This window comes from Hyperolius riggenbachi, chromosome 1, assembly GCF_040937935.1.
Source record: "Hyperolius riggenbachi isolate aHypRig1 chromosome 1, aHypRig1.pri, whole genome shotgun sequence".
NCBI classification, from domain to species: Eukaryota; Metazoa; Chordata; class Amphibia; order Anura; family Hyperoliidae; genus Hyperolius; species Hyperolius riggenbachi.
The window spans coordinates 269,759,110-269,786,832 of record NC_090646.1 but is presented as its reverse complement, the minus strand read 5'-3'; the positions used below and the strand labels follow the sequence as shown (position 1 = coordinate 269,786,832).

At 44.7% G+C, this 27,723-nt stretch overlaps 1 protein-coding gene and 1 long non-coding RNA gene across 4 annotated transcripts in view; both read left to right on the top strand.

The window, feature by feature from the left end:
- The first annotated feature begins 7,401 nt into the window (after positions 1–7,401).
- Positions 7,402–12,854, top strand: LOC137505733 (uncharacterized). The gene is made up of 2 exons (XR_011020331.1): positions 7,402–7,565; positions 12,262–12,854. It is a non-coding gene; the product is annotated as an uncharacterized lncRNA (long non-coding RNA).
- The window catches only part of SOWAHB (sosondowah ankyrin repeat domain family member B), a 101,407-nt gene continuing 82,290 nt past the window's right edge, over positions 8,607–27,723 (top strand). For 2 of the 3 annotated variants that reach the window (XR_011020324.1, XR_011020318.1), the window contains exon 1: positions 8,607–12,312. Coding sequence is in view for 1 of the 3 variants with exons in the window: in XM_068233546.1 (XP_068089647.1) it covers positions 8,824–11,604 (2,781 nt within the window). In the remaining 2 variants the exon portion in view is untranslated. Of the gene's footprint in view, positions 12,855–27,723 lie in introns of those variants that run through there. The other variant, XM_068233546.1, reaches the window with a different exon arrangement.

Here is a 27,723-nt window from a genome sequence, read left to right as displayed (position 1 = left end):
CGGGTTGTGCAATGCGCCAGCCGTCTTTCAAGAATTAATCAACGAGGTATTCAGGGAGGTGTTGGGTAGATTTGTACTAGTATACCTGGACGATATACTAATCTATTCCAACAACCTCCCCGAGCACAGGGTCCACGTTAAATTCGTGTTGGACAAATTGAGGCAAAATATGCTGTATGCCAAGGTGGATAAATGTATTTTCGAGGTGATCACTGTCACATTTTTAGGGTATGTGATCTCCACCTCAGGCCTGTCAATGGATCCTGCCAAGGTCACAGCTGTCCTGGAATGGCCACAGCCAGTGGGGTTGAAGCCCCTGCAAAGATTTTTAGGTTTTGCGAATTACTATAGGAGGTTCATAAAGGGATACTCCACGATGATTGCCCCTCTTACCAGTCTCACAAAAAAGGGGGCAGATACCAACCACTGGTCTCCTGAGGCTGTGGCAGCTTTTTCTCACTTGAAAAAATTGTTTTGCTCTGCACCCATATTGAGACACGTAGACACCTCTTACCCATTCATTGTGGAGGTTGATGCCTCGGAAGTTGGAGTAGGGGCTGTGCTGTCTCAACGCTCTGGGCTGCAGGGGAGGTTGCACCCGTGTGCCTATTTCTCTCAGAGGTTTTCACCGGCAGAGAAAAACTACGACATAGGCAACCGGGAACTTCTGGCCATTAAATTGGCATTTGAAGAATGGCGCCACTGGTTAGAAGGGGCAGAACACACGATCACGGTGTATACTGATCACAAGAATCTGGAATACATCGAGGGGGCTAAGAGACTAAGTCCCCGACAGGCCCGTTGGTCGTTATTTTTTACGAGGTTCAGATTTATTATCACATACACTCCAGGCAGCAAAAACATCAAGGCAGATGCCCTGTCCAGATGTTTCGAATTAGAGACAGCACAGCCCCCCGCTCCTGAGTCCATCATCCCGCAGAGGCTGGTGTTAGCAGCCACAGAGACCTGGGAGGATTGGACAAAGGTTTTGGGTCCTTTTCAGCAGGATGTCCCTGAGGGAAAACCGGAGGGGGTCTTGTTTATCCCACTGTTTTTTCATCTACAGGTCTTACAAATGTTTCACGCCCATAAGAGTGCTGGTCACCCTGGTGCTGCCAGAACGCAGGATCTGATTGCCAGGTGTGCTTGGTGGCCTTCTATGGCAACAGACTGCAAGGAATATGTCAGGGAATGTGCGGTATGTGCCAAAAGTAAACCCTCCCGGCAGGTACCTGTCGGTACCTTACAGCCTTTACCCGCCCCGAGTGAACCATGGACCCACTTGTCCATGGATTTTGTGGGTGAGCTCCCCAGGTCTGAAGGCATGTCGGTCATTTGGGTGGTAGTCGACCGCTTCAGCAAAATGGCCCATTTCGTGCCTTTGAAAGGACTCCCCTCGGCCCAAGAATTGGCTGACCTATTCATCGTCCACATTTTCCGGCTGCACGGCATTCCGGAGAACATTGTGTCCGATCGGGAAGTCCAATTTATCTCTAAATTCTGGAGGGCATTTTGCCACCAAATGGGCATGAAGCTGTCTTTCTCGTCAGGCTACCACCCACAGACGAATGGGCAGACTGAACGAATTAATTCGTCTTTAGAACAGTTTTTAAGATGTTACGTTGCGGAGGCACAGAATGACTGGGTGAAGTTTCTGGCTTTTGCAGAATTTGCGCAGAATAATTTAAAGAGTTCTTCTTCTGGTTTTTCCCCGTTCCAGATTGTGACAGGGAGGTCGCCCAAGTTCTCCCCTTTGCCAGTTGCCTCTTCTCCGTTCCCAGCGCTGGAGGATTGGCAGAGGTCACTCAGGGACAATTGGGGAATTGTTAGAGATAATTTGCAGAAAGCGTTCCAAAGTCAAAAGGGTCAAGCGGACAAGAGACGTTCCATGGAATAGAAGTTTCAGCCAGGGGATTTAGTCTGGGTGTCCACACGTCACTTGGCCCTGAAGCAGCCTTCTGCCAAACTGGGCCCCAGGTTTGTGGGTCCGTTTTCTGTGACCAAAAAGATCAACAACGTCACTTATACCGTTGATCTCCCCGCCAGCATGCGTGGGGTGAGATCATTTCACGTATCCCTGCTCAAACCTGCAGTCCATGTGGGCCCTACTCCTCCTCCTCCTGTCCTGGTGGATAGTCATCCTGAGTTCGAAGTAGAGAAAATTTTGGACTCTCGCATTGTCCAGAACTCGGTACAGTATCTAGTACACTGGAAGGGATATGGCATTGAGGAGAGACAGTGGGTACCGGGGACTCGCATGCATGCGGATGAGTTGAGGAAAGAGTTTCATGCCTTACACCCCGAGAAGCCTGGTAGGAGTTGTCCGGAGTCCACTCCTCGGGGGGGGGGGGGGGGTACTGTGATGAAACGCGGAAAAGCCGCTGTCTCTCAAGGCGAGGCGGCTGTTTCCGCGTCCAGCATGGCGTCACAACGCGGAAAAAACGCTGCATGCCGCTTAGGCAGAGCGGCGGAATCCGCATTGGAAACGGCGGAATCCGCATTGGAGGCGGCTCCCGCACTCAGTTCACTGGATACATTGCAAGACAGTACTGGTGTGGCTAGGAATGATAGTCCACCAAGATTCAGACTTACACGCGCGCGAGCACAGAGGCAGAGTTTAAATAGCAGTTAGAAGGGAGTCGGCTGACCAGCTGGGTCAGCTGACAAATTCCACTGCTCCCATTGGACCAGCAATTAGGGAGGTCCTGGAAAGGTCCTAGAGTATATATACTGCTGGTTGTTCACTTGCTCTTTGTCTGGCGTGCGATCACATATGTGGGAGCACCCAGATCCGTAGTCAGATCCGCAAGTGTGCCGGGACCAGCTGGAGCTGTAATCCTACACTTAGCTAGATTCTGTTGATAGCTAAAGTACTAGTTTGATTGTGATTATCTGTTATGACTTTTGCCTGCCTTGACTACCCTTCTGAACTCTGATCTTGTACCTCGATAATTCTGATACTCTGTTGCCGATCTCCGGCTCGTTTCTAGACTCCGCCTCAGCCTCCTGATTCTGTACCTCGATATATCTGATACCCCGTTGCCGAACCCTGCCTGTACCTAGACTCCGCCTTTTGACTCCTGATCTTGTACTTTATCTGTCCGTGTGTATACGACCTGGCTTGTCCGACCTCGAGAACCGACCTTACCGTTGGAGGCGGTTCCTCGCTCTGTTAGCGACCCTTCTCCTGAGGGTCACTTTCAGACATCCTTCCTACTGTCAGTCTGACGCCTCCCGTCTTGGAGAGCTCAGGTCTGCGGAAGGAATCTGTGTAGTACTCCTTGCTGCACTGAGGCCTAGTCCTCAAAGTGTTACTGTTACACCAAACACTACACTCTACTCAGGTAAACAGAGGTTAGTTTGTATATCGGATTATCGGTGAGACTGCAGATCACTTATAATCTGGTATATATATCTGTATTTCCGGTGATACTGCAGATCACCGGTAATCAGATACTCTCTGCGCCCACCGATCGTTACAAGTACAAAGCAGTATTCTGTTTTTTGGGGGTTTTTTTGCTCAGTTTACGGAGAATACAAGACAAGACACATCACCAAAGCATGGTACAGAAATTAGAATGTAGCTGCCTGTATTTCGAAGGTAAACACGGTAACAATTCCTATCCTAAAGTACCGTAAAAACATGATCTTTCATAACACTGCTTAACTGAGACTTGAAGTCAAAATGGCTCTAAGCAAGGTTCTCTTCCCTGCGAGAACCTACTTTAACCCTCCGCACCAACCATCCGCCCTGTCAATCAGGAATTAGGGATGTGTTCGTAACGAGGTCTCAAGAAGTATGACCGTTGTAGATCTATATGTTCCACTTTCGGTACTTTATTTATACTTTGACTGTTCATACAACTTTATGAATGTTCATGCATCTGTGAAATTGTTTAATTTCCGTGACACTGTACTTCTGTTTTGGAACTTCATCTAAATAACTGTGTTTACCTACTCTGTATGCAAATTGTTCAAACTTCAATAAAAATTATTAAATATAAAAAAAGAATGTAGCTGCCTGAAATGATTGTGACAGTCAGCTGGCAGCCCTGTGGCAGCCCATACATGTTCACCTTTTAGAGACGACCTGAACTGTTCCCCCTGTGAATAGTTCACAGCGAACAATGCGTGTTCGCGTCTATTCGCGAACAAATGGTATGTTCGATTTGCTCCCTATACATTACAATGGAGCCAAAAATTGATTGCTCTCCCCAGAGTCTGAAGACACATGGCAGCCAATCAGCTTTCCCTCCCACCTGGACTGCCGCCTCCCCCCCCCCCCCCCCCCCCACACCTAGCAGAAAGCCAGCACAGCAGCCATTTTACACTCTGACTGTGGCTGCTGTGAAGGAGACTAGAGGCAGAGCTGTACTGCTATTAGGGAAAGTGTTAGTTAGGCCCGGTTCACATTAGCGTTCGCTAACCGGATTTTCCGGATCTGATCCGGACCGCATACTGTACAAACGGAACGTACGTTCCGCATAGCAATGTAAAGGCTATGCGGACGTTCACACGTGTCCGTTCCGTACAGTACGGAGCCGGATCGGATCCGGACTCCAGGCTCTTTTCCAACATGCGCCATTTTTTGGGTCCGGATCTCCGGCCCACGCACCCGGACCGGAGCCGGACCTGAGCCTGACAGCACCATCAGGAACACAGAAACCAATGGGGAATGGAAGGCACAGAACACACTGCTTACAAAAACCTGAAGTTCTACCCCACTTCCTATGCGTATCCAAGCGGCCATTTCGGATGGGGACACATGGGCCAAGCATGTCTGGAGTGGAGCAGCAGTGACGGACATGCTGGAGCTGTTTGGCAGAATGTCGGGGGTGGAGGTGAGGCCTACAGCGGAGGAACCTGATTGTACAGGTGCACCAGGTGCACCTTCTGCTGACCCCAAACATTTTTTTTTTAAATTTCGCTATTTTTTGCCCACGGATCCGGATGGCAGCCTGATGCATGCCTGATACAAACGGACCGGATCCGGATCGGAACCGTACAGTTCTGATCAGGATCAGGTCAGGATCCGATCAGGATCCGGTCCGTTTAGTTGCCAAAATGCAAGTGTGAACGGGGCCTTAGGCCTGTGTTCTGTGTCCCCAGTGGAGTTTCTTGCTGCTACAGTACCATTTCACCATCTATATAACCACAAGAACCCTTTTTAAGACTGTGTTTTGATCTTGTAATATTGCTGTTCAGTATGTCCACACAGTGCACTTTAGCTGTTGCAGACAGCTGCAGTCAGTGCTTAGTGCTACAGTAGTTCACCCTTCTAAGGGCTGTTTTTCTTTTTCTTGCTATTGTTATATTGCAATTTTGTTTTTTCAGTGCACCTATTAGCTGTTGGAGATAGGTCTGCTGGTCCTAGAAGTCCACAGACTTGATAAATCTATCGTCCTTGTAAGGGGCTGTTTTTCTTTTTCTTGCTATTGTTAAAATTGCAATTCTGTGTGTCCAGTGCACCCATTAGCTGTGGAGATAGGTCTGCTGGTCCTAGTAGTGCACAGACTTGATAAATCAATCGTCTGCTATTGTTATATTGCAATACTGTGTGTCCAGTGCACACGTTAGCTGTTGGAGACCGGTCTGCTGGTCCTAGCATTGCACCAACCATAAACCGATAATCCTTCACCACCACTACTGGCTTCTAGTATCCACTACTGCCCCCTGTATGAGGCCTCAGTGCAGAATCAGTGTTTTTTTGGTCACTTAACTGTCATTGAACTACATCAGCCCGACCATTAGGGCTGGAAAACCACGATCACCTGTACTCTCGCGAACGTGCGTTCTACTGCTGTAGTGCACACCTCGCACAAAGGTAATTCAGGGTTCTGACAATCGCTGAACCCTGAATTACTTCTCACTCCGAGTTGCTACTATTTATTTATTGTATTTATAAAGCGCCAACATATTACGCAGCGCTAGACATTAATTTAGACTAAGGGGAATCTTATTAAACACCACTGGGAATTTGAGAGGCAGCGGGGTGAGCCGTCATTTGGCTCACTCTGCGCCCAGCTCACCGAAGATGGATCTAGACTGTGACAGAGACATAAGATTGTGTGCGCCAAGTAGGGACAGGGCCACTACGTACAGATTCTAAACTGCTGACCACAGTCAGTTTGAAGCCTGTGCTGGCCTCCTCCATCTTTAGTGTCCAGCAAAGCAATTGGTTTCAGTGACTACTTTAAGCACACTGCTTAAGGTGACTCTTAAAGGGATACTGTAGGGGGGTCGGGGGAAAATGAGCTGAACTTACCCGGGGCTTCTAATGGTCCCCCGCAGACATCCTGTGTTGGCGCAGCCACTCACCGATGCTCCGGCCCCGCCTCCAGTTCACTTCTGGAATTTCTGACTTTAAAGTCAGAAAACCACTGCGCCTGCACGCCTGTGTCCTCGATCCCGCTGATGTCACCAGGGGCCATATGCAATTCACTTTTTCACCTGTGTTTTCTCCTAGGTGATATTTTTAAACTTGTCAATAAAACGCCTTTTAAGCCCCGAGAAGGCAAGAAAATGATGAAAAATAATTTTGATAGTACTTTTTCACCAACTTTTTGGTACTTTTTTAGTTGAAAAGTACTGGGAAGTTATTTAAAATCAAAGATAAAAAAAGGTTCTCCTAGGTGAAAACTCAGGTGAAAAAGAGAATTGCATATGGCCCCAGGAGTGTACTGCGCAGACACAGACCATATTGGACCTGCGCTGTGCGCTCTTGATGACATCAGCGGGATCAAGGACACGGCAACGCAGGCGCAGTGGGTTTCAGACTTTAAAGTCTGAAATTCCAGAAGTGAACCGCAGGCGGGGCCGGAGCATCGGTGAGTGTCTGCGCCAACACAGGATGTCTGCGGGGGACCGTTAGAAGCCCCGGGTAAGTTCAACTCATTTTCCCCTGACCCCCCTACAGTATCCCTTTAAGTCTAGAAAAAAAATGAGTTTTACTCACCTGGGGCTTCTACCAGTCCCCTGCAGCCATCCTGTGCCCTCGCAGTCTCTATGGGTTCCTCCTGTCACCACTGCCAGCTACTTCCGTTTTTGGCAACAGGCCTGGCCACGTGTCTGCTTCTACGCGTTCCTGTCAGCAATAGCACCCTCTATCCTGCTATTGCGGACAGGAACGCAAAGAAGCAGATGCGTGGCCAGGCCTGTCGCTGAAAATAAAAGTAGGATCCGATCGAGACTGTGAGGGCACAGGATGGCTGCAGGGGGCTGGTAGAAGCCCAAGGTGAGTAAAACACTTTTTTTTTTCTAGACTTAAGCATCCCTTTAAGGACACCTGAAGTGAGAGGGATATTGAGGCAGCCATATTTATTTCCTTTTAAACAACACCAGTCGCCTGGCTATCCTGCTGATACATTAATACATTATTTTCTTTTTGTAGTAAAACCTTCACACCTCTAGAGGTGGCCATGCACCTCTTGACTTGGCTGCCGATCGACCATCCAATTCGATAATTATTCAGTGTTGCCAAGAGTATGACCCGAACGACGGGTCAAAATTGGTCCCATGTATGGATTGGACATGCTGCAAGATGCGGGGCCATCGTGGTTGATCAGGTACGCAACTGTAATGGCGAACGACGAAACCCCCTAAGTGTATAAATGTGTGTGCCCCCTGGTTGTGCATTTATACATTACCTGTCCTATGTGCCCATCCGTCTTCCGGTTCTTCCTCTTTCATTTACACCTCACACGCTGCCAATGTATAGCGCGTGTGACACCAGCGTAGTTTGAGGCGCGAGTGGAAGAACCAGAAGACGGATGAGCACTACGCAGTGGGCGACATAGGACCGTTAATGTATAATGCCTGGTGGATGCAACAGACTCAGCCAACTACCAGAGAGATTTCATGCTGAAATTGATCGGGATCGACCTGTAGTGTATGGGCAGCCGCCAGATCTCTCTCTAATCAGATTTGATCAGAGAGAGATTTGGTCTCTTGGTCAGATCTACCCATTTATCACTAGATGTGTGGACACCTTAAACTTGCCTTCATTGTGATTTTTTTTAGCAATGTTTGCACTTGAATCAGTTGAGTGCAATTTATTGGAAATGTATCAGTTGATTATGTGGAAAGCCAAATATTTCAACCAGACTCCTAAAGGATGACCATCAGACCAATACCAGCGGGCACGCAGTAATGCCACAACACATGCTGCTCTAAATAAGAGCAATGCTGTGTCATATTACCTCATGGACATCATCTTAGCTGCTGGAGTAGCTTAGCCTTTACATGTCCTTTGTTTCGCCTCCCCCAGTACAGTGTGTGTATCTGGAAATTGTATCAGAAGCTGACAGGTTTGGTCCCCTTTACAGAGAGAAATGTTGACTCTGTGAAAGCTGTAATGGTTCCAGTGAAAGGCAGTGACTTCATCTCTGCACAAACAGATGTCACACCACGTCAGCCGCAGGGGTAACAGCGAGAGCAGACAGACAAGCGAATGAAGTCAGTGCACCTTGCTGTACCTTGCACAGAGGAGGAATTCCTGCCTGACATTCCTGCTCTCCGCTCCTCCCTCCCTCCACCGCCTCACACGCCTCCATTTCAGCAGCGATTGTCTGTGCTTGTGCTGCTTCCCTGTCATGGGAGGGAATTGTTATTCATTGCGGGGGCTGGAGACAGAAAGAGGGTGGAGATGGGTGTTTGGAAAGCAAAGGCCATCTTCTGCCCTTCAGCTGGAAGAGAGGAGGAGCTGCAGAGCAGGTGGAACTAGTGGAAGTTAGGTGTGGAGCGTGAAGTTGCAGCATTCATCAGACTGGAGCGGAGACCTCAGCACTAGTCGCCGTGCCATCATCATGCCTGAATGATGCGAGCATGGCCAAGGAGCTGACCCAAGAAGAGGTGCTGGACTTCCTCTGCCAGGGCGGGGGGAAAGTGGCCAATGCGTTATTACTGGGTCACTTCAAGCACTTTCTGAGAGATCCTCAGACACCTGCCGAACAGCTTCAGAAGCACCGGGACAGGTTCAAACGCTATGTGAACTCTGTGGCGGTGGTGAAGCCGGAGGGAGCTGTCAAGTACGTGGTGCTCAGGAGCCGCTACCGCGATCTACTGGGAGAGGACTGGAGAGCAGCGGCTTCAGTGGAAGAGGAGCGGCAGGATGAGCCAGAGTACAACAATAGAAATGATGATCAGATCCTATCCGGCGTGCTGCATGGTCCTCAGGTAGGAGGGGGATGGAGCAGCCAGACTGGCGGGAGACAACTTCATGGCAATGGATACGGCCAGCATCGGGGGGAACCTGTGCCTGGCGACACCGTGCAACATCAAGACACAGAGGTAACTTCACGTGATGAGACTTTCCATGGCAAGAGTCATGTGCATTCTTATGCTGAACCTAATTCGCATGACCGAGAAATTAGACTGCAGCACTCGTCTCAGCTCCCCTCTTCTGCTCGCACACCTGTGCCTACAGATAAGGATTCTACATCTTCCTCCCCGCCGTCCAGCAAGACCTCATCACCTGTGAACAACCCCTGTTTACCCATCAGGAATACATATGCACATGGAAATAATGAGGCATTCCATACCAGCAGCAGGACTTTATTACAACAACCCAGTACTACCCCCCTCTCCTCTACCAGGACCTCTCCATCCCTTAGCAATACATCCTTCCCTTCCAAGACATCTCCATCACACAGCAATGCTTCCATGCTTTCCACAAAGACATCACCATCTCACAGCAATGTTTCTATGCCTTCCACCAAGACCTCCGCTTCCCCCAGCAATGCTCCCATGCCCTCCACCAAAACCTCGGAACCACCCAGTAACACATCATCACCTGGAAGTAAAGACTTATCTCTAGCAAACAATCTCTCAGAAGGTTATTCTAAAGAGTCTTCATTTTGTTCCTCTATGGAAAGCACTTTATTGCCTGAGTTGCACTCCCCAGGTGGCAATGAGCACTGGAGACACCCAACCACAGAAGGGAGCATAACAGAAACAGCTAATCCTGCTTTACTAAGTGCCCCCAGAGGGGAGCTGCAAGAACAAAAGCAAGGACACACTGCTTCCACTCAACTACAGACAACAAATTTACACTTTAATGGTACTTTTCATTCAGAGGTGAATTCAGAGCAGGAGGAGAACTCAAACTATCTGCATGAACAAAAAGACTCTTATAAGGAGCCAACAGCTTGCCGTCCTCTTTCCAGGTACATACATTGTGCACACCCTTCCTCCTCACTGCTCCCATATGAATCAAACATCACTGCTCCAGATGTACTACAGGCAGATTACCAACCCACAAGCCCCAGCCCCTCCCCACCTCTACCTCTTAATGATATGCATGGCATGTGGATGTATGAAATGCCTGTATTTAAAAGCATCAGGTGCCAGCTGTCTTTGCAGGAAATGGAGGACTTTGTTGACCAGGAAAGCTGTGGAAGTGAAGGTAGTGATAGTGGTGAAGGGGGTGACTGTGATACTGAACATAGGGAGGATGAGGAACCCTCAAGTGACTCAAATACTGAGAAATATGCCCAGTACATTGAAAATAGGTGTGAAAATGCTAGGAGGTGCCCCCCTAACAGAAAGTTCCTTAGTATTATTGAACAGTATGACAAACTGCAAAGTGGGGACCTATTAGAGGCTAAAGAGACTTTAGTGGAGCGTGAAGTGGAATCGGGTGTACAGGATGAGAAAAAACCATCTCCTTATGTTGCTAAGTCCTTCCTAACTGACCAAGCACCCATTTTGTTTGAGCTGGCTAGACAACCACCAAAGCACAGAGCAAGCTCTCGATTTCAGGAACTAATGTCTTCCTCAGATGATGAACTAATTGATAGGGATTACAGAAAGAGAAGGCGCCCATCACGCACTAAGAGACCTAACCTATTTCTGGGACCTCCGCAGCCTGATGTGGATATGCTTTTCACAGTAAAGCCGGTAAGAGATAACCCATTCATCGTAAATAATCTTGCAGACCAAAACGTGTCTCGAGCACAACCTGCACCAAATGCTGCCGTGGATTATGTGCTTAAAAAGTTTAATTACAAACAATCTGCAGTTCCTTTAGACCCAATGGAGCATGACTGGATTGTTAAATCGGCTTCAGGGTCTTGGCTTCATGTTTATGGCTTGTTCAATGAAGACCCTCAACTGGCTTTAAGAAAAGATTTCATCTCTGGTTACACAGCTCTACACTGGTTTGCCAAGCATGGTGCCATTGATATGTTTTTTACATTTGTGGCTGGTGCAAAGAAGGCAGGGATTGAACTGGATTTAAATATAAAGTCCAATGGTGGCTATACACCTTTACATATTGCTGCTATCCATGGTCATCACCGAGTGGCTGCCATGCTTGTAGAAAAACTGAAAGTAAATGTGAAGTTGAGGGACAACAGTGGAAAAAGGGCTTGGCAATACCTGAGCTGCAACACCTCTGGAGAGGTGTGGCAGCTTCTAGGAGCTCCGAAGGGTAAAACCATATTTGCTTCACGTGCCTTAAATACTGCTTATGGTTTAAACTCACAAAACAAGTCAAGTCAAATAAATAGAAAGACCTCTTTAGCAGCTTTTCTCAAACCGCAGCACCAGAAATGGAAAGCAAACAACCATCCTGTATTAAGGGAAAGAGAGATCTACAGTGACTAAGGCAGTAGCTGTCTAGTAGAATCCCCTATTTTAGAAAAGCACATTCTGTCAGGGCTCATATGATATAGATGCTGATTTGTTACTGTAGCTGTGGTTCTCACATTTTAGGACTTAATTTTGCATGTATCTCTTTCTAAAGTTGGCCACGTACTATTCAAATGTTTATTTGTATTTTTTTTTCGGGGGATGGGGCGGATAGAGAAATCAACATACAAAAATCCAACCAATACACGTTTCTAATCTTAAAATTTTTTTTTTTTTTTTTCAAAACATCTGATCACATTTATCAAAAAAAGGGAATTTTTTTTTTTACCTTGATCAATACAATCAATTATTTGTATTGAAAGTAATTAAGTTTTGGTTGAATCGGGTATGGCCAACTTTACTCTGCAGTAGACAGCTGGTAGTGTGAGCTGCAGAGGAGGAAACTTTAACTGGTGCCTGCAGGCTTGTAGTAGTTTCTTCCTACTCCTAACCTTCAGCCTGCCATGTCAGTGTCACTGGGATGCTTTTCATGGAATGCTGGGAGGCGGTGTACCATGACAGGGATGTTAGTGAGAGTGTAGGCAGCAGAGTGTACCACACAGACAAGTGATGTAGATATAACCATGGTTGACCAAAATGGGCCCCCTGCCAAGCATTTTTTCTCTGTTCCAGGTTGGATTTTGGATTTAAATCATAGCAACAGCCTTGGTTTGTTTGGTGGGGGTAAGTATCTACTGTTAGTGGACTTCCACTAATATTTTAACTGTTGTATAGAGTAATGTTTAAATTGACTTGCACTTATGATTTGAAAGAGAGTATATTTAGGCTTAAGCTTAGTCATTGAGACTGCTCAACAAACCATTGTGATTACATTGCATCCTATCCATACATGTCTTACTGCTAGACAAATGTTTTATCTCAAGTCTTAGGTCAGAATAGTTTACTTAAACTCAAACATTGCATTTTGTTGAGGCAAAACATACATGGCAGCAGATGTATTTCATTTCCGTATTGTCAGGCTAATATACTCTCACCCTGTAAAATGTGTACACGTTATAGTCTTTACTGTCAGACATCTTCGGAAACTTGACTGTAGGATAGCTCTGCTTGATGTGAGCCAATGTCATCTGTCCAATGCTGTGACTCTCTTTAGACCAAAGTCCAATATATGTTTTGTATTTAAATGTGCTGCTGAAAGTTCTTTAACTGGCAATATTTTATAAACTTTTGTACTAAATGTCTTTATAGTAAATAGTAGACACTTAGTTGAAGCCTTATTTTTTATTTTAGTGCTGGATAGAGTGATGAGAACTTCTGTTTGACTTTTAACGTTGTCCGTGTTCTGGTTGGCAAGATTCCTACTAACTTCCTGCTAGTGACTCAGTTCTTAACAAGAAGGAAAACAAAATCTCCAACAAAAGCAAATGCAACTTTCATTGTCATGGAAATGTACACTTATGAGGATTTTGATGCTGTCTGTGTTTTCATCAGTAAGGTTGTCCTCACTTCCTATACTGGTGGCAACAATGTCAGCATCTGTCCAACAGGACCTCAGACACCAGAAATAAACCATTGGTTTCTGAGCCATCCACTCTATCTCAAGCTAAAATAAAAATGTTTTGGCTACATTTACACTTTAATGTAGGTTAGAGATAACAGCACTGTGTTCTTCATTTATCAGGCTGCTGAAGAGTAAACTGCACACACTACTTATTGAAATAATGTGGTTGGTATGAACAGCACAGCTATTTTAAATTTAGAATAATGAGATCATATATTCACTTACACTGTGCGCACTAGAGAAGTCGCACATCTAGATGATACTCCTTTGTGTGACAAATTACACCGAATGGCTTTAAACTGAAGCTTTTCTGTTATCCACAGCTTTTGCACATTCTCCTGGGCAAGCTGCATAAGTGACCAGTAATCTGACACCCACAAATACCAGCAGCACAGCACTGGTGATAGTTATGAGGCTAATGTACACATGGTAGCAGAAACCTGGTCGAAAGCAGCTAATTATGGCCACCAAGAATCCAGCATGTTCCGTAGTCCCCTGACCTCCCCACCCTCAAGAGCACACCTCCACCTGTAGGCTAGCAATGCGTCTATACAGCCTTGGCTCTGCAATGTCGCACAAGGGATTGGAGCTCGATCCCTGCTTGGCATCATGCCTGATATGTGTGCACAAGGCATAAGGGCCCCTTTACATGAGGTCTGTGTGTTATGTTAAATCTAAATGTGATAGGCGACGTGACCATAGTGCTGCAGATGCCATCCATTTGATTGAATGTCCATGCATTCTTTTGCTTGAAAAGTGTCATACTACATTGTTTTCTGCAGCTGTAGAAGCGAGACTGGTCCTGTTTTAAGCCAATGGGTTTGCATGGGTCTATTTTTCTCAAGCTATCCAATAAGCATTTAAACATAAGATACAATGCTGGAACGGACTTTGTGTAAAATGCCCCTCGGAGAAACGTACTGAGAGAGACATGAAGGATGTCTTCTTCATGCCCAGTTTAAGAAAATGTACCTGATGCAAGAACGGCTGCTAAATTTGCAAAGCGCAGGTAGCACACAGCAATTTTACGAGTTCTTACTCCAGGGGTGCACCACTTGTTACATTATTAGCACCTTACTGGGATAACACACTGCTCCCCGGTGACGTGGGGAGCTAATGGTGTATTGGGCTGAGCTCTCCTGGCATTAGGAACAGTGAAATTGCTGTGCTCTGCTTGAGTACAGCACCCCGGTAACACGCGTGGAGCTACAGTAATAAGTTTATTGGGCTGAGCTCTCCTGGAGTTGGGAACAGTAAAAGTACTTTGCTCTGCTTGCGCACAGCAAATTCACCAGCCTTTAGGGCTCATTCACACTGTAGGCATTTTCGGCTTTTTTTTGTGTGCATGCGGGCGATTTTTAAAATCGCCCACCAAACGCTTGTGCAATAAATGTCTATGAGAAGGTTCACATTAGCGCGGGTCGTGCGCTGTGCGGTCGGCAATGCGGTGCGTGGGCCAGTTTTAGGGCGATTCCACCTCAATGGAAAGTATAGGAGAAACGCAAAACGCTCACAAAATCGCTTTGTGTAGCGATGGCGTTCGCATTTTTAAGAATAAATACATTGTATTTATTATTTTCCAGGTCAAAGAGTTCACCTCCTGACTTGCGTCAGGGAGTGAAATAAAAAAACGCCCGGGAAAAACGTGAGAAAACCGCTTAGCACAAAAACGAATCGCCCACCCAAGCGCCGGGAATCAGAAAAAAGACGCGTCAAAAACCACCCAACACTAAAGGCCACGCGAACGGAACGCAATGTGAACAAGGCCTTAGTGCATCAGGCCCAATGTTACTTGCCTGCATGCTTTGCTTTCCAAGCATGTTGACATTTTCCACAGCACTTAACAGAGCACTTCAATCATTCACTTTTTGGGTACACCTAAATAAGTGAAGGACCTCTGGCAGTTTTTTATTGCTATTTGAGCCTTAGAGAGAATTTAATTCATTTCCTGTCACACTCATGGTTATAACAAATGGCAGAAAGTATGAGAAAATCTTTATCAGGAACACAGAGAAAAATGTTTTGCCCCAAACAGGTAAAATAGCCTGAGGGTGGTTCTAACCCTTCTACACAACTATAATTTTACAATCTCTTGATGTGGAGTTGGACTATAAAGGCAACGTTCTTGTAAAACCTAACATTATGGTGCAGTCCCCTTTAGATTAACTTGCGTTGCTATGCTCCTGATTTCCTCCAGCCTTGCTTTCGGTTCTGTATTCCTCTCAGTCCTGTTATTTGACTGAAGAGCTAGTCGTATAGCTTGGCTGGAAGGCCCCGTTTACACTTAATCATAATCAGTTGCTCTCAGTTATAACTGAAATGTCAACTGATTTTCAAAGTAAGTCCAATGTTTTCCAATGGCACCTTTCACACTTAACGCGTTTTAACTGAAATATTTTTCACAATGCACTGCTATGGAGAAGGAAAAAAAACGCGTACCAACTGATCAAGTGTAAATGGGGACAGATGCAGCCGTGTTTACTGATTATGTGCAAGTTCATAAACCATGAATGCCCAGCAAAAGGAACAGGCAAATCCTTTTACGAGCTCGCGTGGTTCGTGAACAAGCACATGCGCAGTAAAAGTATACTTGTTCATGGTGGCATCAGTGCTGTGGGAGCGTGGCTGAAGATCAAGGGACTTTCCGTGGTGAATAGATGAGGACCACAGAGAATCAGAGGGATAATGGAATAATATGGAGACCCCATCATATTATATGATTTTTTTTTTAACCTGAATTCTCCATTTAGGTTTGCTTTAAAGAAAATCTGTAACGAAAAAACATCCCCTGGGGGGTACTTGCCTCGGGTGGGGGAAGCCTCTGGATCCTATTGAGGCTTCCCCCGTCCTCCTCGGTGGCGGCGAAAATCTTCCTGAAGCAGCGGCGATGTAAATATTTACCTTGACTCCAGCGCAGGCGCAGTATCCGCTCTTCCCATGGAGATGGGTGGAAATAGCCGATCTCTATCGGGCCGCTCTACTGCGGACCCGACGGAGATCGGCTATTTCCGCCTATCTCCATCAGAAGAGCCTAAACAGCGCCCCCGCTAGAGCCTGGAAAGGTAAATATTGAACAGGCTGTCGGATTTGTCGTGGCGGCTTTGAAGGGCTGCAGCGAGACCCCCGTGGGACAGAGGAGGACGGGGGAAGCCTCATTAGGATCCTGAGGCTTCCCCCTCCCGAGGTGAGTACCCCCCAGGGGACGTTTTTCTCGTTACAGTGTCTCTTTAAGGCACAGTCACACAAGCAGAAAGGCACTTGTAGTCCCTTGAGACACTGGGTGATATGCAATTCACTTTTTCTCCTAGGATATCATTTTTTTTTCATTTTCTGCTTAAAATAACTTTTCAGCACTCTTCAATTGAAAAAGTGTAAATGTAGGTGAAAAAGAATTGTCAAAATTATTTTTATTGATTGCTGGTAACGTAAAAGGCATTTTATTGATAAGGTGTGAAAATATCACCTAGGAGAAAACTTGAGAGAAAAAATAATTGAATAAGAGCCCAAAGTACCACATGGAATTAATTTTTCCTCCTGCGTTTTTTCTTCTAGGAGATAATTTTTAGTCTTTTATTTGGAATAACTTTTCAACACTTTGCAGTTGTAAAAGTAGCACAAAGTAAGGTGAGAATGTACTATCAAAACTATTTTAAGTATTTTCTTGCTTGTTGGTGATTTAAAAAGTTATTTTATTGAGAAGTTTGAAAATATCACTTAGGTCTCTTTTCCATGAGCAGTTGAACTGTGTGTGCTCAGCAAGCAGTTACCAGGCAGCAGTGAGCAGTTGCCAGGCAGCAGTAAGCAGTTGTGAGAGTTTGAGAGGCATTTCTCTGCTTATCAACTGCCCGTGGAAAAGAGGCCTTAGGAGTAACTTTAGGAGAAAAAGTTAATTTCATATGGGCCCAAGTCTCTTAAATGCTAGGAATATAGGCGCCATCGTAATGTTCAAGGCTGTCGGGCATTTGGCTTTGCAACTACTAAATTATCATGCCTCCAACATAGGATTTAATTTCGCTGCTGCTAACTCACATAACTACTAGTCAAATGTCCACATTAGGCACAGAATAGGCTTTGAAGACTGAGAGAAACCATCTACATAAAAGTGGCCCAAGTCACTGAGCTAGGAGTGCGCAGATGCATGATCTGAGTGAGGGCTGGTTCACACTGCAAGAGCTTTTTTATAAAGCTCTTGCTATGTGTGTGTTCTGACTTGAGGATGTGATTTTATAAAAATCACCCATAGCATTACATTAGCAAGAGCTTTTCAAATCAATAGAGCTTAAAAAGCTCCTGCAGAGTGAGCCTACTGCTCTACTCTGTTAGCTGCATGTTTGTTCCATGTGGTGACTATTGAAGCTAAAGCATCAGTATGACAGCAGGTCAGTGCCATTTTAATTTTTTACAAGGAAATAAAGATGGCAGCATGTCCTACACTGTCTAGCATGCTTTTGAAGATGCATGCCTAGTTTAATGCTTTGAGTCACTGTCCCAGATTGAGTTTTCTGGTCCATTGCCTCAATTCTGATTCCTCAGCTGCATGCTTGTGGGTGTGTGACGCAGGCATTATTGAATTTAGGGATTGGAACCCACTAGGGCGATTTTGGCAGCGTTTTGGGATCGCCAGCGTTTCCCTAAATAACTTTGCCAATGAAAGTGTGTGGTGTGGATGGGGAATTGACTAGTGCGATTGCGATTAGGGGTAATTGCAACTGCAGGAAATGTAGGATTTTGCTAAGTATATAAGCGATTTAGCTTTGGTGGGGCCAAGCGATTACACTTTCAATTAACTTTATAATACTCGCCAGGTGTTCGGATTTCCTGCTTCCGTCTGTAGCCCCGTCCCTTAAAGGAAGAGGTCACAGGTGCTTTTCTGATTGGTCATAGAGAAGCACCTATGACCTCTTCCTTTAGGGAGTGGGGCTTCGGACAGAAGTCGGACACCTGGTAAGTATGATAAAGTTTTGTTTAAAAAAAAAAAAACACCAAAAAAAAACAAATTGCCAATTGGAAGCGCTGTTCAGTTCACTGTACATCGGTTCTAAGTGTCAGGGAATCACGAGTGCAAACGCACTAGGAATCACTGCACACAACGCTGCTGAGATTTTAAAGTGCTGCAGCGATTCCTAGTTGGTTCCAGGCCAAAAACCTCATTATAATATGTCAGCTAAGACACTAAAAAGGCAGTAAAGGATGGCAGCCTCCATTTTCCTCTTGCTACTGGTTTTCTTTAATCCCTGATATGGCTTTTCTGCATTTTCACTTGTACAGGCTATCTGTAGCCACTGCCGGGTATCCTTTAATCCTTCGCTTTATTGGGCAACAATGTTATGTCTACAGGCTATTTGCACTCACACCCAGCAGCTGAGCATCATTGGGCGGGAGCAAGTGATTGGGTGTGTTGCAATATATTGCTTTGTTACTGCTGTTTTCCAGGCCTCTTCTCAGCCACCCTCCATAGCACAAGCAGGAGCACGCTGTTTAGTTACCTGTGATGCCAACACTAGCTTTTATTCACCTGAGAGAATTGTTTATGATCTTCTCAGGTGAAAACATTTGTAGCGTTATTCCCCTTAACATCGTTGACATCTATCAGTGATTTATCATGTTGGATTTCACATCTGTCTGATCACTATTATTATCGTTGTAGTCCCATCAGTGTGCCACCTTCTGCAGCTCCTCCCTTCTCCACAGAACAGGCTGATCATTTTTGGCAACATATGTACTTACCTTCTTGCTAGAATTCCAAGTGTCAAGTTTTAGCTATCTGTGAATCAACTTAAGATAAGCACAGTGGATAAGCTTTTGTGACTCTCCTGTGTTTATAAGTGTACTAGACTATGTTGTTTAATACACAAAAGTATTTTTATTAAAAATAATGTGTAGATACCTTCTGGAAATAATATGAAGTACTTGGTTTGCTATGTCCATTCTCCTCCTGCTAATATACTGCGTATCTAATGGATAGATGGGGATACCAGAGTTCGTACTTACATATTAGGCCATCTACCAACTGCCGTTCTGTATTTCCCTAGCAGAAAAGCCTGTTGTCACATAGGATATCGGCTGATTTGTCACAAAACAATCCGCTCATATATTCCATGGACGGCAGTTCAGTGCACACCATGAAATGGCACACCAGGATGCTCACTTGTGGCCTTTGGCCGCTGCGCATTGAGCATAGCGCTCATTTTGGATACCGTCTCTGCAACTTTACTAACCCTATTCTGTTGGTGGAATGGATAGTGTTTCCTGCTGGGTCTGCACACGCTCAGGCAGCACTAAGCTATCGTCCGTAGATTAGATCAGCTGTTTGTTTTGTGACAAATCAGCTGCTATTCTACCTGACACTAGACTTTTCTGTAGGGGAAATACAGAGCCAGCGCTGAAAGACAGCCTAATATGTGAGAACCCCAGAGTTTAAGAGCCCATTTCCATGCTCGGCAAGCAGTTACCAGGTGGCAGTGGGCAGTTAATAGGCAGTAGGAAGCATTTTCCAGACAGCATCCTACTACCTTTACAGATACTTCATCCTACTACCAATTACTGAATCTGAGAGAGCCTAAGCGCTTTGAGTCCTATGGGAGAAAAGCGCTATAGAAATGTTATTGTATTGTATAGCAGCAAGCAGTTGCGAGAGTTTGAGAGGCTTTTCACTGCCTATCAACTGCTCGTGGAAAAGAGGCCTAAAGTACACCTGAATCAGCTCCTGCAAGCATTATGTAATGTGAATGAGCCCTTAATAAGTACAAGGGCAGTGGAAAGAGTTAAGGCCTCTTCTCCACAGGCAGTTAATAGGCAGTGAAATGCCTCTCAAACTCTCACAACTGCTCACTGCTGCCTGGTAATGGCTTGCCTCTGCCCGGTAACTGCTTGCTGAGCACATAGTTCAACTGCCCGTTTTGGGAAAAGAGGCCTAAGGGCTCATTCACACTGCACAACGCAAGCACGAACACAATTTCGTGCTTGCGCTGCCATCGCACGGTCAACGCACGGAATGCACGTCGAGGAGCGCTAGAGCGCAGACGTCGGCAGCCGTGCCCGTCGAGAAACGTGTGCGTCGTGCGATTTTACGTCCCCAGAAGCGTTACATCGTAACACATGGGAACGCACACATGTAGTGTGAATGGTAACATGAAAGTCTATGGACTTTTATGTTGCCATGTGGATCGTACACTATGTGCGTTGCGTCAAAACTGACAGCGCAGCACATAGTGTGAATGAGCCCTAAGGCAGTGAGGACTCCCACAACTGCTTGCAGTTGCCTGGTAACTGCTGCTGCCTGCTGTGGCATAGTAACTGCACACAGTTTAGCCCCCTGTGGAAAAGGGCCCCTCAAAGTGTAGAGACGAAGACTCTTCAAAGTTTTATACTTACCTGGGGTCTCCTCCATCCGCACGGATCGCTCCCAGGCCGCCATTTTCAATCTTCTCCGTCTTGTGCATCGAGTCCCGTAAGTTCATCCAGCCACAGCCAGTCTAAGCAAGCACAGTGCGCTCCCTCTGGCGGAGAATAGTACAACGCAGTATTATTCCCTACCGGAGAGAGCGCAATGCGCTTGCGCAGACTGGCTGTGGCTGGACGAACTTATGGGACCCGATGCACAAGACGGAGAACATTGAGTACGGCGGCGTGGGAGCGATCCTTGCTGATGGGCTGGGGGAAGCCCCAGGTATGTATAAAACTTTAAAGAGTCTATGTCTGTTTTCCTTCAAGAATGAGAGCCCACAAGCAAGAGATCACTCACTTTAAAATGGAAAGGCTTTCTCATTGCAGTTGCAAACAAATTATGTATGACTATTCTCCTAAGCTTACTGATTTACAGTAAAAGAAAATAAGTAAATTATATGTAAACACTTTTTTTTAACATCTTGCCTTCTATATGTATATGGTTTCATTTACTTTGCTCTATTTTAAGAAGCTAATTTATGACCTTGCTGGACAGGTTTAAAAAAATGATCTACCTTAATTTGTTTACTGCTGATGTAGTTATTATAACATAGTTGCCAGGTTACAGTCAGTAAAATGGTACTTACAGAGCAATAACAAGTTTTAGAAATGTGACTGCATTGATCATTAGTACAATTTTTTTTCCTGTTCTCTTGTATTGCATTTTTTTCTATACAATGACTGTCTTAAAACAAGCCTCATTTTTAAAGGACAGTAAAATGTGTTCCGTGTCTGCTAAACATGGTACTTTCTGCAGCTTTTATAAGTACGTGTCCTGTAGTTTAACATGCAGCTCGGATCGTCAGCTACATTTGCACTTATCTTGCTGCCAATTAAGGCCATAGTGAAGGAATTTGGTCTGCCCAGTATGAAAAAGGATCATTACTGTGCACGTCTGTTTCCTTTTTTGGATGTTAAAATGGTGACAAACAGGTATTTCTCTTCTGAGATGTGTTCCAGAGACGCTCCCTGCAAATCACTGGAATCCCATGGCCAGCAAGTTTACACAAACTGATACTGAGCACAATGAGCAAAACTTGAAATGTATTAAATGTGAATAAAACCCTTTTTGTATTTTACCGATGATACAGTTTCAGTGTTTGCATTTTTTACATTTGCTAGTGTTTCAGCAGCAGAGCCCAGACAGGTCTGTAACAGGTTTGACAGCTGCTGACTCATCCCCTAGTCAGCCTGATAATAAACATTGCAAGAATGTCTAATGCACCACGTTCACTAAACATAAACACACGTCACCAACTGGGAAAGGAAGCATAAGGTGAGAAGAATATGGAAACTGCCATAGTTGACTTAAATTGTTTTGAAGACACTTACTCGACTGTTGCACTGATCTGCTTTAAGCTATGTACACACTTAAAGAAAACCTGAACTGAAAATTAAAAGTCAAAATAAGCATACACAAGTCATACTTGCCTTCCATGTAATCTACTCCTCAGTGTCTTTCTCCTGTCCCGCGTCCTGTTTGTTCACTGTGATCAAGGGAATTTTCCGTCCTCCATTTTGAAAATGGCCATTACCCATAACAGCTTTCTGGTCAGCACACAGTTAAACTGTAACATCGCCCACTTGAGCCATAGGGAAACATGAACATTACCTGGTACATCAGTTTTCCTCTCAGCTATAACTGACAGCAACTGATATTTTACTGACAGCAACTGATCTATTTCAGATCTGACAAAATATTGTCAGAACTGGAAGGTATTATTGTCAGAAGAAAATGGTGAGCTTCTGAGAGGAACTGATGGCAAGGTTACTATGCAATGTTCATTTGAAGTTACCTCGTGTTTATTTTTAAATATTTTTACTCAGTACAGGTTCTCTTTAAGACCTGGAACCCACTAGGAGCGCTTTTCTGAGCGCTTTGTGATTTGAAAAGCTCTTGCTAATGTAATGCTATGGGTGTGATCCCACTTGAGAGATGTGATTTTACAAAAATCCCCCATAGCATTGCATTAGCAAGAGCTATTTAAATCACTAGCACTTAGAAAAGGCTGGTAGTGGGTTTGAGCCCTTAACCACTTCCCAACTGAGGGGTTTTACCCCCTGACCACCAGAGCAATTTTCACCTTTCAGCGCTCCTTCCATTCATTCGTCTATAATTTTATCATTACTTATCGCAATGAAATGAACTATATCTTGTTTTTTTCGACACCAATTAGGCTTTCTTTAGGTGGGACATTATGCCAAGAATAATTTTATTCTAAATGTGTTTTAACCCTCCTGGCTGTTTGCTAAAAAATCGCCAGGGGGCAGCAAATCTTTTTTTTTAAATTATTATTTTTTTTTTTTCATGTAGCGAGACAAAGTCTCGCTACATGATAGCCGCTGCTCAGCGGCATCCCCCCAGCCCCTCCGATCGCCGCCGGCGATCGGCAATCAGGAGATCCCGTTCAAAGAACGGGATCTCCTGGAGGGCTTCCCCCGTCGCCATGGCGACGGGGCGGGATGACATCACCGACGTCATCGACGTCGTGACGTCAAAGGGGATTCCTATCCACCCCATAGAGCTGCCTGGCACTGATTGGCCAGGCAGCGCACGGGGTCTGGGGGGGAGGGGGGGGCGGCTGCGGCGCGATGGATAGCGGCGGATCGGCGGGTAGCGGCGGCGATCGGGCACTGCACGCAGCTAGCACAGTGCTAGCTGCGTGCAGCAAAAAAAAATTATGCAAATCGGCCCAGTGGGGCCTGAGCGGTGCCTTCCGGCGGCATAGCCCGAACTCAGCTCGGGCTTACCGCCAGGAAGGTTAATGGGAAAATAGGAAAAAATGTGGGAAAAAATTATTTTTCAGTTTTCGGCCTTTATAGTTTTTAAATAATGCATGCTACTGTAATTAAAACCCATTAAATGTATATGTCTATTTATCCCGGTTATAAAACCGTTTAAATTATGTCCCTATCACAATGTTTGCCGCCAATATTTTAATTGGAAATAAAGGTGCATTTTTTTCAGTTTTGCGTCCATCCCTAATTACAAGCCCATAGTTTATAAAGTAACAGTTTTATACCCTCTTGACATAAATATTTAAAAAGTTCAGTCCCTAAGGTAACTATTTATGTATTTTTTTTAAATTGTAAATTTTTTATTTTTTTTTTATTACAAAAAAAAAATAATTGGGGAGTGTGGGAGGTAAGGAGTTAATTTTTTGTGTAAAACTAGTTTATTTGTGTGTAAAAAATGGTTAGGGTGTAGTTTTACTATTTGGCCACAAGATGGCAACAGTAACTTTTTGTTTCATGCGACCTGCAAGCGTCCTTCCGGACGCATGCAGGAAGTAGAAAGAGGCTGGGACTTTGTTATTGCTCACAATGATCGCGCTGCTCAGCCGAGCGGCAGCGGATTATTGCGGGGCTTAGATCAACGAACGGGAATGGATTTTCCCGTTCGTTGATCTCTGGGCGAGCGGGCGGCAGCGTGTTTACTAGCGGCGGGCGGCGTGTTTACGAGCGGGAGCGCGGGCAGCGGTGGGAGTGCGCAAAGTACGGATTTCTCCGTCCCTGGGGGTTAAAGGATGGAAAAAGGGACGGAGAAATCTGTACGGGCGGGGGTAAAGTGGTTAAAGGAAACCAGAGACAACATATACTTATCTTTTTAAACATACCTTGGGCTTCCTCCAGTCCCATGGGCATGGATCGCTCTCACGCCGCCGTCCTCCGCTGCCTGTAGCTCCGGTACCGGGTCACGTAACCTCCAGTCGCGACCAGTCTGACACAAGTGAGGTGCGCTATTTATGTATCTCTCCAGCAGCCGCCGGAGAGATACGTAAATAGCTCACTTCCTCTTGTTCAGACTGGCCGCGACTGGAGGAAGTTACAGGACCCGGTATCGGAGCTACAGGCAGCGGAGGACGGCGGTGTGGGAGCGATCTGTGCCCACGGGGCTGGAAAAAAACCCAGGTATGTATAAAAAGGCAAGTATATGTAGTCTCTGGTACACTTTAAAGTGTTTTCAGGTGAAAAGCTATTTTGATGGTTTCCTCTTCAACAATTGGACAAACTGGAAAAATCTTGGCTAGGGAATTGTTGATGCAGGATTATGTAAATGTATGCAGCTTGAAAATGGACCAATCATGTCCCAGCAAAGTTTATATCTGCATTTTCAAGCTGCATATATTTGCATACAGAATTTGCATGATCCTGCATCAACTCAGAATTATTTGCATCTTATTGACCATCCCTATTGTTGGCCATTACTATTGTTGTCCCAGTTAGGCACCTCCTGCTTATTCCATCTCTCCCCTCATAGAACAGAAACTTAGGCCCTAAATGACCACTTTGGGTGACAATTATCCTTGGTGTGTTTAGTCGTTTTAGTGTTGTACTGTAGAAGTAAAAAAAATAACTTTTTTTTTTTTTTAAATTATGCTCTCATGCATTTTTACATGTTCCTGATCATTGGGCTATAATATTAGGGGACTTCAAATTGAACCTATCCAAAGTACATAATTATATTGAGGTCCTTACTTGCTATTAAGTTATACAAACTATATATCGGGGAGGATACAGTTTATCGTCTTTTTAAGTGGTTTTATATATACCGTATGTTTGCTTTTGTTGACCTAATACAGTTCCCAGTATCCGTGATTGGGAGATCACCTGATGCTGGATACATGTGCCAAAAAAGCACAACCTCCCCCCAATAAAGCATTAAATACTCACTGAGTGTCTTCTAACTTTCCTGTAGCTCCTAGCGGTTTTCCCGGCATCCCTGCAAGGCTCCCAGGAGCCGTGTATTTATTACTGAAAAGTGACTAAGATTCCTGAGACTGAATCCCAGCCAGGATGCTATCTGCATGGAGATTGTATGAGATTCACCCAATGCTCCATGTTTCTCCCACATCCCCAAAATACACTGATGGGTAAACTGTCCACTTTTTGGTGTGATAGGCTGACAGTCACTTACTTCAGACTGTGGAAGAGAATTGAACATGGGAATAGCAGCATGCTTGCATCTAGGCTCCTGGAGAATATAGAGGTAACCTGGCTGCCTACCTCAAGGCATGGGTGAACACAGTGTCACACTGCAAGGATAAAAGCAATAACAAATCATATTAGATATACAGCTCACCTCTTTTTAGGGGTTGAGTGATCTGGTAAGATCTGGACTTAAACACCAGTGTGCAGTGTGGTGTGTTTCACTGCATGATAATATATATATATATATATATATATATATATATATATATATATATATATATATATATATATATATATATATTCACACACCTATGATGAATAATGTATCTATGACATTTCATGGAGAATATATCCATCATGACTTTTATCTTGCAGAATCAGCTCCTTACTCTTCTGCACAAGTGACAGTCTCCTCTAATTATCTCTGTGGATGAGCGGAGCTGCCATTCACACACTGGGAGCAATTCTATTAAACAAAAATGCAGACATTCATTTATCCAAACATCAATTTACATGCACAGAGACTTCCTGGCTACAATTTTTTTCTCAGGCTTTATACACTACTAGCTAGAATGACAGATTGCTGTAAGCCTAACAGAATCACAATTAAAGACAACAATAAGCAAGGGGTGGGGGGAGTCTCAAATTAATAGCAGTTACTGAAACAACTAGAGGTATACTTTAATGTAACCTGGAATTATTCTTTAGATTCCATTATAGTCGCCTGATCATTGGAGATGGCCAGTGAGAGGCAAATAATTTTGGCTTTCGTGTAAATGGTATACAACTTGAAACTGGGCCTGTCAAAACTGACAGGAAGTTCAACTTGATTAACCTAATTCCAAGCTGCATACATCTTGCTTGAATACTTTGCGTCTCATTTACCATCTCTGCTGATTGGTTTGTTCAAAGTGAGTGAAATATTGCTTTATTTTTATTATTTATGTAGTACCACTAACTTCCATGCTTTACAAAGAACGTGTCTGCTGTCTATCTGTGAGAATGCAGGGCAGAGTATATATAGTGTGAAGCAAATCAAGAGATTATGTTTGAGGATTCTGAGAGATAACAAGTGTGAAATGGATTTGAAAGGGTGTTCCAGAGGAAATGAAAGGCTCGTGAGAAGTCTTGAATGCTTGTGTGGAAGAAGGATGCTCTAGAAGAAAAGTTGTTTACCAGAGCAAATATTGCTTTACAATAGTGTTTGAGGACTAGTGTGATGATATATGAAAGATAACTGAATGGAGCAGTATTTGAGGAGTGGATGAGTCTAGAATGGACTACAGTATCAGTTCTTTGGTGGATGGCACAGGAGAGTGTTACAGTATTCAAGATATGAGTTTACACTAGCATTTTTATTGCATATTGATTAAGGAATGGACGAATTGAAGAGTGTTCTTTTTTTGCTTTTGATGGAGATGATGAGGCGATTGTTGTATAAATGTGAGATTTTGTAAAAGAAGGTAGAATCAATGTTTACTCCCAAGCAACAAATTTAAAGAGAGATATTGGTGTATCATTGTTATTTATTGCTCTTCCTAATTTTGCTATTTCTAGATACATTTAGAATGTGGAAAATCACAAATTCAGTTTTGCCTTTGTAAATTTTGAGAAAGCGGTAGGACGTGAAGGAGTAGGTGTCATTATGGTGGTCAGACATCAGGTGTAGTTTAAACAGTTGGGGAGTAGTGTGGTTAATGCACCCCAAGAGCTTTAAAAAGCTGCAGGTATCTATCAAAAGCTTTAGAAATGTCAGCCCTTGTTGGTTGGTGGTAGAGCATTTTTTCCTATTCGCAGATGCCTATAGACTGTGTTGCAACCATGCCTAATTATGTCTGCATGCATAAGTATGGTGCTACATTCCTATGCAAGTCTATTATGAAGGTCCTGCAGCTGAACCACCTAATAGATGTTGCATGCAGCATGCGAGATCTGCGTAGTTCACGAACACCTGTGCAATTGCCAATCTAACAATATTTTGAATGCTCCAATTGAAACCAAGGGGTGGAAGTGGATTGGTGGTTATGCAGCTGTTGATTTCCTGAGGCCACAGCCAAGGACTGGCATGACTTCCGTCTGAACTATAACTTAAAGAACTGATATTAAGGTAGCTTTGTGTGTTATCAGCTTGTAGATGGTACTAAAAGCCAAACAAACGAATGAGTGTGTCTGTACCATAGGCAAAGGATGCGTAC